Consider the following 17,896-nt stretch of genomic DNA (forward strand, 5'->3'; position numbering starts at 1 on the left):
CAGCACTTTTTCCCGCCAAACCACTCCACTCCACAGTCGGCCGGCCCACTTCACAGATAGATTAGTAGTCAGGCTTTCTGGGCTTTTCAAGTGGCCCATTTTATTTATTTGGGCTTTTCATCTAATGGGTTTTATCTTGGACTGAGCTCTGAAATTGCAAAATTGGGCCGATCTTCCCATGTTAAAACTACAAATGTGTTAGTTTTGCATGAATTAGAGTGTACATTCCAAAGGCCCGCAAACCTTTTGCCAGTTGGTGGTCGCCTCGGCTATCAAGCTAAAAGAAAAAACCTATGCCTCTGAATGTATGGACAAATTGAGCTAAAATTGAAAACGTAGAAGAAGAAGAATTAAGACGTGAAAGAGAGATAGGAGACCTGATATGTTATTATTATTATTATATACTATGAAAATTAGCTAGCTGCAGTGCAAACTAATTAAAAGCATGCGCATGTCAACAGTAGGTAGGTTTGGAATAAGTCCTTTTGATGGAATCCCTCTTCTTTAATGCTTTTGAGATCTTACTTGATGGCATTTTAGTGTGTTCATCCGCGCTAATCGCTGCTCAGCCTTTGCCCTTTTGCTTGCCGAGAGGAGTTTCTTATTCTTCTTTTATATATACTTTTATTATTTAGTTTAATTTGTTTTTCTCGTTCCCTTTGCCAAAAGATATTATTATTCTAATAATAATAATAATAATAATAATAATAATAATAATAATAATGCTTTGCTTTGTAATAAAATTTTGGGAGCCACTCTTTGCAACACTGTCACTTGTGAACCGGTCTTTAAGCGCTCGTTTGTCTTGTAGTCATACAGTACCCACTCGTCTATCCTTAAAAATACAAAGATTCGTCCCCTTGGTTTCAACACCCTTTTAATGGAGCTCTGATCAGCAGAAGCAGCTAGCTAGCACTGCCCACTTCTTCCAAAACCACCGCCTTGGAAGCAGCGACAATAACTATACTATCACCATTCTAATCTCTCGCTTACGTACAGCTAGCTAGCCATGAACAACAACACTACCACCCAGGACCAATTCCATGATAGTAGTGAACAAGACCAAAAGGCCATCTCAAACAAGCGTTATATTCCTCTTTTGTTGATCAATTATACGTGCCTATTTGTGGGTTCTGTATCCTCAAGCTTGCTCTCAAAGTACTATTTCAACCACAAAGGCACTAACAGATGGGTTTCCACATGGGTTCAGTCTGCAGGATTCCCGCTCCTTTTCCTTCCCATTTTCCTCCCTTACTATCTGTTCAAATGCACTCAGAGAAAGCCCTTCTCTCGTTTCACTCCCGGAATCTTAATCTTGTCCATATTCATAGGCCTCATGCTAGGCTTAAACAACCTTCTTTTTTCTTGGGGCAACTCTTATCTGCCTGTGTCCACATCTTCCCTCCTTCTATCATCTCAACTAGTATTCAATCTCATTCTGTCCGTAATAATCGTGAAGCAAAGGATCACTTTCATGAACCTCAACTGCGTCATCCTGTTGACGTTGAGCTCAATCCTCCTAGCCCTGGGGTCCAGCCATGACAGACCGCATGACCTGACCCGAGCAAAATACTTCATAGGGTTTATGGCAACCATAGGGGCGGGGTTGCTGTTCGCGCTATATCTACCGATTATGGAGATGGTATACAAGAAGGTGTACTGTTACGCGATGGTGATGGAAATGCAGCTAGTGATGGAGATATCGGCGACAGCATTAGCGAGCGTGGGGATGGCGTTGGACGGGGGATTCGCGGAGATGAAGAGGGAGAGCGGAGAGGTGTTCGACAAGGGGGAGGGGGTGTACTGGGCGACGGTCATGGCCAACTTGGTGACTTGGCAGCTATGCTTTATGGGAACGGCGGGAATGGTATTCTTGACGTGCTCCTTGACGGGAGGAATATGCATGACAGCGTTGTTGGGAATGAACGTGTTGGGAGGGGTGTTGGTGTATGGGGAGGACTTTGGTGGGGTGAAGGCCGTGTCCACGGTGATGTGTGGGTGGGGATTTTGCTCCTACGTGTATGGGATGTATGTTAACAATAAGCAATTGGACGATGACCATATGCAAATTAGTCATGCTACGAATGCTCCTCCCATTGAGATGGCTCAGGTGGTAACTCCTCCCAGCTCTGATCCTCATCTCCGGGTTTGAACAAATTAATTATATATGCACCCTTTGATTCGCTAGGAGTAATTAATTCGCCGGAGCCAGCAGCTTCAAGCCAGCTTGAAGAAACAGTGCTAATTAATATAGAAAACAAAATATAAATTAACTAGTCTTCATCATACTATGTGATGATGATGGCCCCTTAAATTGGGCCTTGGAGTGATAAGCGTTGCATCTTTTTTCTTCTTAACTTTATTTCTCAATTGTATTATACATATGCTATATATATATTTAATTTTCCAAAAAAAATGCTACGTGATATTAATTTATTTATATAGATAGCTAGTATATATTGTAATTTTTTATTATCATTATTATTATAATTAAAATGTTATAATTACCTAGGAGATATGAAGAGTTTCAAATCAGTAGTACAGCACACCATTATCAACATATGGCTATGATGATTGGCTAAGAGTGGAAGAATTTATTTAATAGATGTCACATTGTTACTCATTAGCTGTAGAATTATTCAAGTTGACTTTTGATCTTGGATGTGCCACTGCCGGCATAATAAACGTAACAAAAAGGAATGATGAATGACACCATCTCTTAAGCACCATACATTCAGTATTAATTTATTCAAATTAATACATATATATATATATATAGAATTATATAGATTTCATTTTAATCAATAAAAAGGTAATTATTAATTTGTACCAAATAATATATAATAAACACATATATAATTGTTGCCAATAGAAAACCTCTTTTCTATTTTCAAGTTTTTGAAATCCATTGAGTGAAAAGGATATATATATATATGGCAATTATTCTTTTAAAAATGAAAACCATATTTATCTTTATAATAATATTAAATTTTGATATATATATATATATACACACATATATATATATACACACATATATATATATACACACACATATATATATACACATATATATATATATACACATATATATATATATGATAAGGTAATTGAAAATTTTATAAGGGAAGTCCAATCACACACGTCTTTATTCTTTTAATTACCTCGGTGGTGATTTTTTTCCCTTTCTCTTTTGAATTAAGGACAAGAATTCATAGTTCCAAATATGACCAACTAATGGCACAACGGGTAACATGGATTAATAGAGAAAAGAAAATTAAAACACAACTTGTAGTTGCAGAGGGTGGAAGGTATTAGGATAGTCTTAAATTGTTATTTGACTAAGATAGTTTAATTTTAATTAAACTAGTATACCATGTTCAAATAACATTTAAATCTAGCTAGATTAGGATAATTTATCCTAATTGTATTAGGATAAGATTATTGTACTTAATCCTATAAAAAGATCTTATAGGGTTAAAAAATATTGAACACCTAGATTTAGAGAGAGTGAATTAAGTGTATGTGGGATAAGAGTTGTGAGTTTAAAACTGTTCTTTATAATTTTTTAATTTTTCTCTTAGTAAATCGTTCTTTGTTGCTGTACTTGTGGACCTAAGTCATCAAAAGACCAAATCATATAAATTTTTGTGGGTGTGTTTGATTTATTTCTTTCCTTATTCTATTAAATGAGTAAGATCTTTGATAACTCTTTAGAGATAATTTCACAATTTTCACAACAAACTAGTATCAGAGCTTCAAAGTCTTGAACCAATTTGAATCTTGCTATGGCAACTTCGTCGACTAAGTACAAAATTGAATATTTTAATGGAAGAAACAATTTTAGTCTATGGTGTGTTAAGATGTACGCATTACTAGTGCAACAATGATTGTTGAAGGCACTAAAGGGAAAAAACTATCTTTCCTCAAATTTATCTAATGGTGAGAAAGATAACTTTATGGAGAAAGCATATAATGCTACTTTCCTAACTTTGTTTGATGAGGTGCTAAGAGAAATCATGGATGAAGAATCTGTTATTACAATGTGGCTTAAACTCGAGAGTATTTATATGACCAAATCCTAATAAATCGACTTTATATGAAGCAACAATAGTATACTCTCAATATGTGTAAATGTATGTTTGTTAATATCCACATAAATGAATTTAATAGAGTTGTTTTTTATTTAAAAAATATCAATGTTAAAATTGAAGATAAAAATCTAAACTTAATTTTGTTATGTTTTTTACCTCCATTGTATGAAAATTTCATAGACACTATGTTATATGGCTGAGACACTATTACTTTTGAGGATGTAAAGGCATCTTTAAATTTCAAAGAATTGAAAAAGAAAGTTAGTAGTATCCAGAATAAAAATCAAGTAGAATGCTTGATTGTAAATAGAGGACAAGATGGAGAGAAAAGCTTAGACAGAAAAGGTAAATCTAGAGCAAAAGAGAAAACTTGATGGAATTGTGGTACGAAAGGGTACTTCCATCAAGATTGTACTAAATTTAAGAATGATGATGTAAAACTCGACCCTATAAACACATGTCATGACATGCATGCACTGAGTAGCATGTTATTATGCTAGGAAAGTCCTAAGAATATACGAAACTCGATGTCGTACCTAACGGTACACTTGAGTTGATTTAACCTTGAACTAGTTCAAATAGGAATCGTAGGATGAAATTAATATTTTATAGTCAAGGAATGACTAAAAATGATTGTTCGGAGTTCAAGGGTTCATTAAGGATAAAATTAAAAATTTTGATGTTCAGGGGTAAAATCGTCATTTTGCCACCTAAGATAATAATTTGATAATGGAGTGAAATTTTTGACCAAGATTAACTATTTGGAGTATAATTTAATGATAGGATGTGAAAAAGTTTAATTCTGGTGATTTCTGGAGTGTAGGGGTAAAATCGTAATTTTACCACCTGTGGACAAAATTTGAGATTTTGAGAGAATTTAGATCAAATTTGACAAATTGGAGAATGGTATGAGTATAAGGGATGAAAAATATATCTATGGGCAATTTTTCAGTTTTTTGGGCAAAAATGTAATTTTTCACTTTTACGGGGGTAAAAGTGTAAATTTTAAAAATTACTCCACCGAGATTTTGGATAAGTCTGAGAATTTTATCTAAGTTATGGATATGTGGGACAAGTGTATGGTGAAAATTTGGAAACAAATGGATGAAATTTTAAAAATGGGCCAATGAGAAAGTGACACGTGGTATTTTTAAATAAATGATATAATATTATTTTAATGAAAAGTCAGCCCATTTAAACCCCATTTTAAGTGCTGGCCGGCCATAAGGAAGAACAAGAGAGGAAATAGAGAGGAAAGGAAGAAAACAAAGAAAACAAAGGGAAACTAGAAAAATTCAAAGGAGAATTCACGTTTTTCGCCCGTTTACGCGTCTAACAGTAAGATTTTTCGACTTTAGCTTGATTTCTACCTTTCTTATGCCTTTGTTTCCATTTAGCATGCTTGAGGAGAGAGATCTAAAAGTGACATCAAGGGTTAGACGAAATTCTAGGGGAGAGATTTTGAAATTTTTAGGTTTTGATTTTTAGTTAAATTGGTAGTTTTAGTTAGTTAAATGTGTTTAAAAATTAAATTGGGCAAGAAATCATTAAATTTTCACAATACCCACCCTTGGCTGAATCTGCAATGAGGTACAATGATGATGATCTGATTTTTATTCTAAGAGAAATGAAGAGAAAATGATGAAAAATGGTTAAATGTGATAGAAAAACAAAGTAGAAAATTTACCGAGTTAATGTCTTATTTTTTGCTGAATTTTCCAAGGAGAAAAGTGAACTGATTTTGGTGATTTTAGAAGGTTATTGGCTGATATTTAATGGTTAAAAATGTTGAAGAGAGAATGGGACGATTTAGAGCTAAAATGGAGGGCGTTAGCAATTTATCGGGTAAAGTGCCAAAAATAGGTTAATACCGTGTTTAAGCCATTTTTGGCTATTGCATTTCATATCATGCATTAGTATAAGATTTAAGTCAAATATATAGTGATTTAGCATTAATGTGATGAATTGAATAAATTTTTGCAATGTGTCTAGGAGGAAAGCCTTCCGGTAAAGGCAAGAAAATCGTACCCGACGAGTAGTTATCGGGGCACCTAGAAAGCTTTTAGTTTGTACAAATGGTGAGTAAACCTATTATTATTGTGAATTATCTAGAGTTATTTTAAAAATGCTCTTTATGTATTTTATGAAATGAAAACGAGATTAAAACGAGATTTTTGATGTTTTAGAAATAAATATGACAAAAAAAATATATTATGTTGATTATGAAATTGAGTAATTGGAGACTGTTAACTGTCTTGAAAATTATATATTTTCCTATGAATGGCTTATGAGATATAAGTATATGTGGCTATATTTTGTAAGTGCATTGGGAAATTTATGTAAGCTGTTTTTACTATGCAGGTTGGATAAATAAATAAAAGTCACGTTATACTATCGAAATTTTATTAAAATTGATGGGTTAGTCACTACAGTGACGAGTTTTCATGGACTGCCTATTAGAGGGGCACGGTAAACCCGGCTATATAGTTACTCCGGTTGTAGAGGCGATGAGGGTAACTCTCGGGGTAGTATTAGAGCTCACTTCACGTCGAACCCCACGTGAATGTGTAACTCGACCAACGTCAAGGAACGGTTTGTTTTAAAAATAAAAATGTGTTTCACATGTAAATGTTATAACAACTTTGGTGGACTCGGTTAGATGCCTCAATCAAGGTATCCCCGAGGATTAGTTTTGGCTTGAGCCTTGTTTTCTTTTATAAAAGACATAAGCCTTAACAACTGTTTTGGTAAATTACAAATATTTTATGATTTAAGAAATAAATTGAAAACATTACGAAATGGTTTATGATTTGTTGTTTAAACTTGCCTCCCTATTACTTGCCTTTAGATATTTATGATAATATTTGTTTACTCATTGGGATTGCAAAATCTCACCCACCTCCTTTCCAAACATTTCAGGTTTGTGGTAGCTTGTAGATACCCTATTTTGTCGAGGATTCTAGTTGACATCTCTACCACACAGACAGTAGGTTTCTAGCACCAATACTGGGTGTATTTTGGGCCACTTGTTATTGTAACCATTATTGTACATTATAACTTTGTAAATTTTTGTATGTGTGAATTTATTTTACTTACACGTTACAAAAGATTTTTCACACGTATTTCTATAAATATTGTTTTATATAAAAAATGCTATATTTTAATCAATATTTTGAATAGTGATATTTATCTATAAATCCTTTTAAAATATTTTTGTCTTTTGATTTACTTGAGAAGGAAACTACTGAAAATTGTTTAAAATGGAATGTTTAAAAACGATTGCTCACAGAAAAGGCAAGAAACTGATATATAAGCTTTGCGAGGTTCTGATTGGCATTTCGGGTAATACGTGTCAATTGGGACGTCGCAGCGGTTGTCATGGGCCCGAGGAAGGTTCCAGGTCGTGACAAATTAAAAGATCAACAAGTTTAAGAATGTTGTAAATGTGGTAAAAGATGACTTTGATACATTTAAGGAAGTTGATAGTGTTCTTGCAGTTACCAATAATAACCTAAAGGATACATGGATCTTGGATTCGGCTTGTTACTTTCACATATGTCTTAGGCATAATTGTTTACAACTTATCTATTTGCTAATATGGGCACTGTACAATTAAGAAATGATTTCTTTTTTTTTAGTTGTTGGGATTAGCACCATTCGAATCAAGATGTTTGATGGTATGGTAAGAACGTTTAAGGTTAAACATGTTCTTGACATAAAAAGGAATTTGATATCTTTAAGTTTGTTAAATAAAATGGGCTACAAATGGGGTAGCTAAGATGGTGTCTTGAAGGTCTCTAAAGGAGCCTTAACTATCATGAAAGGCAAGTTATCCGATGACCTTTATCATTTAGTGGGAACTGTTTCTATAGTCTCGTCTAATGATCCTGATAATAATGTTACATGTTAATGGCATATGAGATTAGATCATATAAGCGAGAAATGGATGACAAAACTGAGTAAACGTGATTTACTATGTAGTTAAAAGATTGAAAAGCTAGATTTCTGTAAGCATTGTGTCTATGGCAAACAACATAAAGTAAAATTTAGCACTGTAACTTATTGAACCAAGAGTGCGGTAAACTACATCCATTCAAATTTATGGATTTCTTCTTCAGTGGCATCAAAAGTTAGATAATTATAGAAGTGGATCGTTATTGATGATTTTCCAAGAAAGGTGTAGACATATTTGTTGAAAGCTATGAGTGAAGTCTCAATCAACTTTTTGCATTGGAAGGCATTGATTGAGAAACAAACTATTAAAATGATCAAAAGCTTTCAAACAAACAATGTTTTGGAATTTCGCAAATGTGAGTTTAGTTTGTTTTGTAAGAATGAAGAAATCGTTAAACATCGCACTGTCATCAAAACACCACACCAAAACAATGTTGCAGAGCAGATGAAGATAACATTTTTAAAGGGTCCAAGATGCATGCTCTCTAATGTTGGCCTATCTAAAATATTCTGAATAACAACTATTAACATGGCCTGCTACTTAGCAAATCAGTCTCCATCAGTTACAATTGAATTTAAAACTCTTCAGGAAATTTAGTCTGGTAAGCCCGTTGATTACTTTATATTAAGAGCATTTGGTTGTCCTATTTTTGTTCATGTAAATTATGGTAAACTTGAGTCGAGGATGAAGAAGTGCATATTCCTAGGCTATGCATATCAGGTAAAAGGTTATTAATTATTGTGTACTGATTGTAAGTCCCCAAAGTTTATGGTAAGTTAGGATGTTACTATTGACGAGTCTGCATTACTTTATGAGATAAAGTCTAGAATTGCAATCACATCAAACCAAGAAGTTAGCAAGCAAATGCAGCTTGAAATCAATGTTCCTGGGACAATGCGAGATGGTAGTGAAATCCAAAATGAATCGTAAGAGGGACAAAAATTAGTATATCTTATACAACAACAATGGATTACTTGTATTTATGGTTATTTTGATTTTTATGCTTTATTTGTGGAAGTAGAGATTGATAAGTTTTATTTTTGTCGTGAGGCAATTACATGTGTCTAGTTTTCTAAAAAGATTGAGTCTCTACATTAGGATCAACACATTGGAGATTCAGAAACCACCTAAAGGTATTATTGATATTGACTTAGTATGTGAAGGAGATGCAAATACTAGTTGTAATGTGGTTGGCTTCTCCAATTTAGATTTTGCTAGTGATCTAGATAGTAGAATATCTCAAACGAGGTATGTGTTTATTCTCTCAAGGTTTACAGTCAATTGGAAAAACATTCTTCAAACTGTTGCATTGTCTACAACTGAAGCGAAATATATGGTTGTGGCAGAGGCAACGAGAAAGGCTTTGTGGCTTCAAGGCTTGGTTAGTGATCTTGGTTTTGGACAAGCATATATACTTGTGTTTTGTGACAGTCAAAATGCCATATATTTGACTAAAAATCAAATGTTTCATGAGAAAATGAAACACATCCAAGTCAAGTGTAACTTTGTTCAAGAGATTGTTTTTAGATGTGAGATTGTAGTGAAGAAAATAGCTACAATTGAAAATCAAGTAAATTTGTTGACTAAGACAATGTCTAGGATAAAGTTTAAGGATTGCTTGGACTTGATTGATGTTCATAATGCTTGAGGCCCTTTGGGGCATTAACAGTGTCGACAGAGATTGGTTCGTAAGGTGGAGCTTGGTAAATTCAAGCCTAAGGTGGAGATTTGTTTAGATAGCTTGAATCATTATTTAAATATGATAGTTTAATTCTAATTAAACTAGTATACCATATTGAGATAGTCTTTAAATCTAGTTAGACTAGGATAACATATTCTAATTATATTAAGATAAGATTATTGTATTTGGCCCTATAACATATTCTAATTCTTGTAATCTTCTAATTTTTCTCTTAGTGGATAGTTTTCTGTTGTTGTGTCCGTAGATGTAAGTCATCAAAAGACTGAACCACATAAATTCTTGTGATCTTATGGGGATGTTTGATTTTTTTTTTATTTTTTTGTTCTATTGATTGGGTAAGATTTTAGATAACTCTTTAGAGATAATTTTATAATTTTCACAAAAGAGGGTTCCCTCTTTAACAAAGGGAATAACATGCATTTTGTTATTGAGAACAAATGAGTAATTAGAGTAATTATTGTAATACGCAGTGAACTAAAATTATAAATCTGGAAGCCTTGTATAAACAAGAGTAATTAGAGGACATTATTTTCTTTTTCAAAATTTTTGTCTTTTCTCCCTTATTATTCTATTGTCTATAATCTCACCCTACATTTCTCAGCAGCTCAAAGCAGTAATGCTAGTCACAAACTTTATGGGATAAATCTATATACCTCCAAAATAGCTACTTTAATTGAAACATTTTCCAATAAGGTTGGTGGGAACATGATAAACAAGCTTTAGATTAAACTCAATATCTACAATCATTCACAAGTATGTTATGGTAATTCAAAAATTGAGATGCTCACATTAAACATTTGGTGTAATGATATATAAAATCACGTTTTTTTTTTAAAGATTGAAAATCCCAATACAGTGAAGGTGTTGATTATAAGTCAAAACTATCATATTATTATAGCAAATATATTTATTGTATGATATTTATCAAGAAATTAATTGATCTCACACTGACTAATTATAGAAATTTAGAAGTTGGAAATGAGTTCCAATTCTCCCTTTAATTGAATTTAAATATTAAAATAATTAAGTATAACTGTATATAGAATAACAAGTCCAATTTGAGTTCGGAAAAGTGAGAATAATTACAGTGCTGTTAAAGTGATTTGGCAGAATATTCTTGAGATTATAGAGTACATAAAAGCATGGCTTTTTGGAACAGTGAAAGAAGAAAAAGGTGTTGATAAGGATTAAGGAATGAGGAGCCATATTCCCGAGAAGGAACCTCATAAACATATAGCTAACACGTGTTTTCAATCCTCCACAGACCTTTCGACCTAATTAATGGACTGAATCATTAAAATGAATCTTTGAGTAAATCCAAAACTACTGTTAAAAATGAAGTAATTAAGGTGGCAGCTCAGCTGCTCCTGCTCATGCACATTACAGCACTATATTATTTTTTGGAATTTAAATAAAACCGTCCAAAACATATTATATTATATAATCCAATTAAAAAAAATTAATTTTGTCTTGAGAATAAAAGCATCAAGATTTTGTCGTCGTCTGTCTTGCAAAAAGTTGGTTTTCCTTTTGTTCTCATCTTCAATTTCCAAATATTGCTGCTTGCTTGTCACCTATTGAAAGGGAAGGGCTTGTGGTTATGTCCATACCTAAACGAATGATGATGATAATGATTATTATATATATATATAAGTTATAACTAGCTAGGGCATTTCATATTATTTTTTTCCACGAAAAAGCAACTCCCTCCATAGGCTGCTTTCTGACACCTTCCCTCCGCGAAGAGTAGTGGTTCGCGGCTCACGCCACGAAGGACCCACTGCCCACTGCCACAGCCACAGCCCTCTCTTCTCCTAGCTCACTGCAGAGAAAGAAATTAATTAAGGCTATACATGGAGACTGGAATAAAAGGTAGATCTTCCTCCTCCTTTTTGTTTTGTTTAATCAAAAAACATATACAATATCCCACCACACACCATTAATCTAGTCAATACTTATCATCATTCAAGATCCATCAATACACCCAACTTTCTTAATTAAGAAGTAATTAATCTTAATCTCTTCTCCATTACCAGCATAAAGGCCAAAAGTAGAAAATAACGATCGATTGACATTGAAAATTAAAGAAACTTCATGTAATTCGCGGCTGATGACAGCCTGGTGATCTATCTCTGGATCTGCTGCATGCTGATCCTGCTAGAAAAAGTGGCCCCTCTTAATTTTGCTTTACTTGTTATTTACTTAATTTGTCCTACTGTTTAATTTATTTACTTAATTTGTCCTACTGTTTAATTTATTTACTTGTATATGTTTCTCTTTATCAAGTCGTGTTGTCTTGGCTGCCACTGAAAATTGTACACATGTTTTAGCATAACAGCACGGCGGTGTGCTATTGCATTTACTTTAATAATCGTGATCTCCCTAAAGTAGTTGAAAGTTGAAACCAATGATAGGAAAAAGGGCAGTACAAAAGCAAACTTTGTTAAATATATCACAAATCCATGGTGAGATTTCTTGGTTGGTTGCATGTTAGATGCTTATGGCCTTTTTTAGGGATCTTGTAGGGATGTACATATATGTATGTTTATGGCTTACTATTAGGGTGTTTTTTTGTAGGGATTTTGTAATGCATGTATATATACATACACATGTTACCAATCATACATAGATACATATAAGTCAAATTTAGCATCAAGAAATCAATTACTTAAGTGAATAATAAAGTATGCAAATTCAAAATATGTAACTTCAAAATGAATTCATGGACAAGATATTTTCTTGTTTCCCTTGTAAAATATGTAGTGTCAAAATATTCTAAGATGCTGTACGAACTTTTGACTTAAAGAACAAGAGTGATAGCATACGGATGTGACCAGCTAGTTAAATGAAAACTCGGAGTTGGATCATAGTTATCCAGTGATGTTAAAGAGAGAAAAAGAAAAAACTGAAAAAGTAAAAATAATTTCATAACTTGTGAAGAAAAAGATCGATATATAGGTCGGTTATAATTAACGCAAGATCAGTGATTCAGAAGAAGAGATTTGCAGATATTATTGATGGAAAGGAAAGTACGCAGATACCCAAACAGTAATGTGGAGCATAGGGCGGGTGAAATGAGAAATGACACGTTGGGGAGGGAGATGGTCGATCTCACTTTAGTGTCCTGTCCGCACTTGTAAAGATTAAAAAGAGTTAAGGATTGCATCTGCATGAATAAATAAAAGTGGGATTGGTGAAGAAAAAGAAAAAGGACGGCAGGCAGGGCAGGCATTACAGCTAGAGATGGATCAAATTCGTCCCGGAGAAGCCCCAGACATCAACTCCTTCTTTTTGTGTTTGTGGTGCCCAAGGCCCAACGCCAGGCCACTATGTTTCTTCTTTTCTTTTGTCAGATATTCTTCCATGCCCTTTGCTCCCCCTATTTTCTCCTGCTGGTTTTTTTTTTTTGTTTTGTTTTCACTTTCCTCCCGGGCCGGGCAAGAGTTTGGGAGTTGCATGTCTTTGCCAAAAGCGTTATGATTCCAGCTTAGTGAAATGGCGACAAGGAATTATTCTTTTGACTCTGTCCATTTTTCTTTTCTGTACACCTCCTGTACTAACCGGAATCTATCCAGCACTGGATTTTCATCCCTTCTCTTTTTGATGCTTGCATGTTTTTATATATATATATTCAAATTAATTACATATTTATCATATATAGCTAATTAAATAATTATATATCTATCTTTCTATCTTTTAGATAGTGGCACATACGTAGATCGCATATGTTTATATTAATTCATGATTACTCTTTCCTTTTCACTATCGGGAATGAATGATTAATTGAAGATCAAAGGGTGCATGAGGGTATTTTTTATTTTTTTTAATTATGAGAAAGGTGAGTTTATCTTCAAGGCTTCCCAAGTCAAGCAGAAATCTATTATAAATTGACTGCTCAACTCAAGTGCTAGCTAGCAGGGTCAATTTGAAAATGACATTAATTAATCATGCTAATTAAGGTAGGGAAAGACTAAAATCTATTAATTAATAATGAATATCTTTACGAATTATTAATCCAGTGATAATTAGAGAAAGATCAGTTATATATATATTTGAAAAAAATTATTTTAAGAATAAAATCTTGAATGTATTATGTTAATGTTAGAGAGCTCATCCTTAAAATCATCTAGAGAAAAGATTAGATTTAATTATTATAATCTATAAATATAGTGAATACCAATAAGAATATAATCAAAACTACATAATTTGGATGCTTGAAGCTTCATTTATACATATGGTTTAATTAATTTTCATTTAAGGACAGATACGTTGTAAGCCTTGAAAACATGTATGTAGTTGCAACCACACCCTGTACTAATATATATATATATATATATATATATATATATATATATATAAATGCATTTAAATTGGCATGCTTGATGTGTTGCCAAAGGAATGACAATCAAGTGTTGGGCACCCTCAGCCAGGGTCGACAACTACATCCCAACAGAAAACACTCATTGGTGAGTTGGTGTGGATTTGACTTCCGAATGAGAATTTCAAAGCCGATGCTAAAAGCCCATAACTTAAAAGTGAGAGAGTGAGTGGGCTGAGTTCAGGATGCTAATTTCATTTGAGCCTATTGTTTGAGACCATAAGGCCAAGGGGTCAAGGCCCAGCTCGCAAGGCTCTAATAGCTTGATACCGCTGCTACGCACCAGCAGCCAGGCTCAGAGGAAAACTAATCAGAATCCCAGAGCCCAGAGGAGAAAAAAAGTGAAATTTGTTAGTGGCTGTCGAGTGCCAAGTGCCACTGGAAGAACATTAACTAGTGGTTGAGGTAGATGGGGACCTTGCAAGCATCCCAAGTGCCATTTGCATCGACTTCTTCATCTTCATCTCCGCCTGCACCTAGAACCTTATCCACATGCAAACCATTCGCTGTGAATCTCAACTTGAACCAAGTTTGCAGTTTGATGAGTCTCCCAAGGAGGAGGAGGAATGGAGTTGGAACTGTGGTTGTTGTCGGGGTCGGTAAAGAAGACACGCAACAAGTGCGCGTTGATGAAGATGATGTTGCTTCATCATCTGCAACTACCCAACAGGAAGAAGAGGAGGACCTTCAATGCGTTCGCCAAATCCAAAGAGTAAGACAATTCCATTCCTTCGATGATGTTTTGTTTTATTTGTTCAAATTTCTCAATATTACTAGTATAGTAGAATTGCACTCCCTGTTAATATATCACTTTAATCATTCTGTTTATTACTACTTACTAGGTTTTGGAACTTCTCAGCAAAAACAGGGACATGTTATTCAGCGAGGTATGTGTTGGTACTGATTTAATTTCGTTACTCTTATTCTTTCCTTCTATTTACTAGTTCGTTTTTGTATATATAGGTTAAACTGACTGTAATGATAGAGGACCCTAGAGAAGTTGAGAGAAGGAGATTGCTCGGCATTGAAGATCCTGATGCCCCTACCAGGGATGATCTTGTTGACGCCCTGGAACAAGTCAGTTCCCTTTCCCCGCCTGCCTTCAATTTGTAAACAATATACAAGCACTATCTATAAATGTAGCATGCTCTTATCAATATAACGCCACCATTAGTTGTGCTTAAAATATTACCATCCTTTTCAAACAGTAAAGAAAGAGTTTGTCAACAGATTCTGTGAAAAACCTGATCTGAGGAAACTGTTCCAATCGCTTTTTGTTGCTCTATTTGACCAGATCAATGAAGGGAAGATCCCCACAAATCGTGTCGCTCTCAGGATACTAGCTGAGGAAATGATCAACTGGCCTAATTTAGAGGTATATTTTCGTTACTTAGTCTACCCATACTCCTTAGTTTCTGTTTTCTAGTTGAAGATTATATTGACCAGGGTCACTTCCTTTTATTAATCAGTTCAGATATTATCTATACTCTGTTGTTTTAGCCACCTCCAACTTTCATATATTTTCTGTGTCCCGTGAAATTGGATTATTTTCACCTTTATACAAATAACTCATTATGTAGCTTCTAAGCAGGATGGCTTTGGTTATTCCAGTATGGTTATTAGTAGTAGTTCGAAATGATTCAATTTTTCTTAACACTAAATCAGGAATCTTCAGAAACCGAAGGAGAACTTCGTTTCATGATGGAAATCTTCTTATAGGTTCAACTTCCACTACATTGTGGTTGTGTGATCGTTCTCAGCTTCTCGAGTTCCAGGACCACATTCTTTTATATGATATTTAACCTTCCAGAAGCAATATGCCCCAATGAGATTACTTATATTAGTCCCATTTCTGCTGTGCAAACAATTTTTCTAGGAGATATTCTTCTTTAGATTGAAATTTGAGAATGCTTGCTGTCTTTAATGATAGGAAGAAGCACCAAAGAAAAAACATGGCAAATCCCTATATGCAAAGGCCACAGACACTGGCATTGATCCTAAAGAGGCTGCCAAGAGACTGAATATTGATTGGGATTCCGCTGCTGAAATCGAAGATGCTGATGTTGATGATGAAACAGAAGTGCTGCCTGCAGTGGTTCGTTTTCTTATCTCTGTTTTTAATATTCTAACAAGTATTTTCTTTACTGGTGAGTCTATTATCAGTTTCTTTAGCCTTTCTGTTTTGAAAGGTTGGCTGTTTGCAATGAGGCTTGCCTTATTGAGGCACTAGTGCTTAAATAACAGCTTTAGAAGTCACTAAGACTGGGATGTACTGAATTTGGGGAGTCAGTCAAATTATAATAAAAATGGTCAATGGACTGAGATGATTTAATTCCACACCTTGGGTTTATGGTTATTTGATTCATTTCAGAGTTACACAACTGCTATGCCTGCTTAATTTGCCTTTTGCAATATATGACTGCTCATAAAAGTGCATTTTGATGTAAATGTGGCATGCATTTTAGCGTTTTCTTCTCCCAGGCAATTGGGGGTGCAAATAGCTAATTGCTTGCATGCTGCTTATTGAATTGCATTCGAGGTATCAATGCACCACATGAAAGGTGTTGATACCTCACAGGCAAAATACGTTGTTTTTTTTTCCTTTTAATTGTGAATTGACCTATTATTCTGATAAAAGGGATCATTTAGGATATGCATGTTGTACTATCATTTTCATAGTGAGGTATGCATAAAAAGCCTAGGTGACTTAATTGAGATAAGAGAATTTGTTGGGAGGAAGAGCTAAACTGCAATATTGTCTGAGATCATTGACGTGGATTTTTTCTTCCTGCATCAGTGGACATATAGAATATGTTCTAAAACCTGTATATTATTGTCTTCTTAGTATTTACTTTAGTGTTTTTTTTCTTTTTCGTTCTGCATTGATATATTTAATTTATAAGGAGGTTACCATGGGCGGTTTTTTTTGGTTTGAATTAGGGTCTGAATCTCAAAGTATTTCTTGTGATGGATGCATAAGTCAATCTGCCATTTAATTCAAAAAAAATTTTCTGCATTTTCTAAGAGGCTGATTCTTTTACAGGGTTTTGGGGCATTGTACTTGGTCACAGCTTTTCCACTTATCATTGGTATATCTGTAGTGTTAATATTATTTTATAATTCTCTCCAGTAGATATTTTGGGACTTGCCTTGTAACTTAAATGTATAACATCTATTTAAATGGTGTTCACTTTATTACATTTCCTATGTTGAATTGTTAGTTTGTTACATGATGCACCAACAGCCACTAGAACATCTGAGGAAGAACTGAATATTGCAAAGCCTCTTTGGATGGGGCGATGAGGCTTTGTTCACCTTATGCCACATCTCAAACACGAAAAAGCCATTCCTCTCTATCAACTTAAGCTTGCACTTCTGTTCTGGCATCAGTTTAAGTTAATGGAACTACCCTCGTGGAGAAAAAGGAAGGCCTGCAAAAGTAAAAACAAATATCCGTGGATTCAATAACATTGAAGAAACTAGCTTCAAGATGATTTTATACCTGCGGTTGACACTACTGTCCCTCTTCCACCTACCCGCAAAGCCAAAGTTAAGATGTAGCCATCCAAAACTATGCACCTCTTCTCCTAGATATGGCTCAATTCCGTCAAGGAAGAGCTGGAAAAACGAAAATCAAGCATCTTCTAGGCAGATTAACTATCAAGTCCATAAGCACTCATCTCTAGAACAATCATCAAACTCTGCCAGAAAACAGCCTGTTTCCTTGAAGTAAATCTAGTGGTGAAGAGCACAAGCACCACTATATG

General features: G+C 34.3%; 2 protein-coding genes and 1 long non-coding RNA gene across 5 annotated transcripts; all 3 read left to right on the plus strand.

The window, feature by feature from the left end:
* Window positions 1-766: 766 nt before the first annotated feature.
* PUP4 (purine permease 4) lies at window positions 767-2,444 on the plus strand. The gene has a single exon (XM_007040915.3). The coding sequence runs from the start codon at window positions 1,010-1,012 to the stop codon at window positions 2,150-2,152; it is 1,143 nt and encodes a 380-aa protein (XP_007040977.3). The 5' UTR covers window positions 767-1,009; the 3' UTR covers window positions 2,153-2,444.
* An 8,950-nt stretch (window positions 2,445-11,394) lies between these two features.
* On the plus strand, window positions 11,395-13,339 carry LOC18606980 (uncharacterized). Its single transcript, XR_001926417.2, has 2 exons — window positions 11,395-11,623; window positions 12,744-13,339. It is a non-coding gene; the product is annotated as an uncharacterized LOC18606980 (long non-coding RNA).
* A 1,085-nt stretch (window positions 13,340-14,424) lies between these two features.
* Window positions 14,425-17,329, plus strand: CEST (death domain associated protein). 3 transcript variants are annotated; one of them, XM_007040917.3, is made up of 6 exons: window positions 14,425-14,841; window positions 14,972-15,016; window positions 15,093-15,206; window positions 15,424-15,504; window positions 16,060-16,224; window positions 17,173-17,329. In XM_007040917.3, exons 1-6 carry the CDS (start codon window positions 14,539-14,541, stop codon window positions 17,260-17,262), a joined length of 798 nt encoding a protein of 265 aa, XP_007040979.3. In that variant the 5' UTR covers window positions 14,425-14,538; the 3' UTR covers window positions 17,263-17,329. The 3 variants fall into 3 exon arrangements, with proteins under 3 accessions (XP_007040979.3, XP_088660192.1, XP_088660191.1); XM_088804066.1 differs by having other exon boundaries at window positions 16,060-16,209; window positions 17,157-17,329; XM_088804065.1 differs by lacking the exon at window positions 17,173-17,329 and having other exon boundaries at window positions 16,060-16,466.
* The last annotated feature ends 567 nt before the right edge of the window (window positions 17,330-17,896 follow it).

This window comes from Theobroma cacao, chromosome 2, assembly GCF_053813885.1.
Source record: "Theobroma cacao isolate CCN51 chromosome 2, ASM5381388v1, whole genome shotgun sequence".
NCBI lineage: Eukaryota > Viridiplantae > Streptophyta > Magnoliopsida > Malvales > Malvaceae > Theobroma > Theobroma cacao.

What these genes read in the sequence shown, in the direction of transcription:
- PUP4 (XM_007040915.3), top strand. Translation starts at nt 1,010, where the DNA reads ATGAACAACAACACTACCACCCAGGACCAATTCCATGATAGTAGTGAA.
- CEST (XM_088804065.1), top strand. Translation starts at nt 14,539, where the DNA reads ATGGGGACCTTGCAAGCATCCCAAGTGCCATTTGCATCGACTTCTTCA. An exon ending in TTGTTGACGCCCTGGAACAA is followed by an intron (nt 15,207 to 15,423) that starts GTCAGTTCCCTT and finishes CTATTTGACCAG; the next exon opens with ATCAATGAAGGGAAGATCCC. An exon ending in TCAACTGGCCTAATTTAGAG is followed by an intron (nt 15,505 to 16,059) that starts GTATATTTTCGT and finishes CTTTAATGATAG; the next exon opens with GAAGAAGCACCAAAGAAAAA.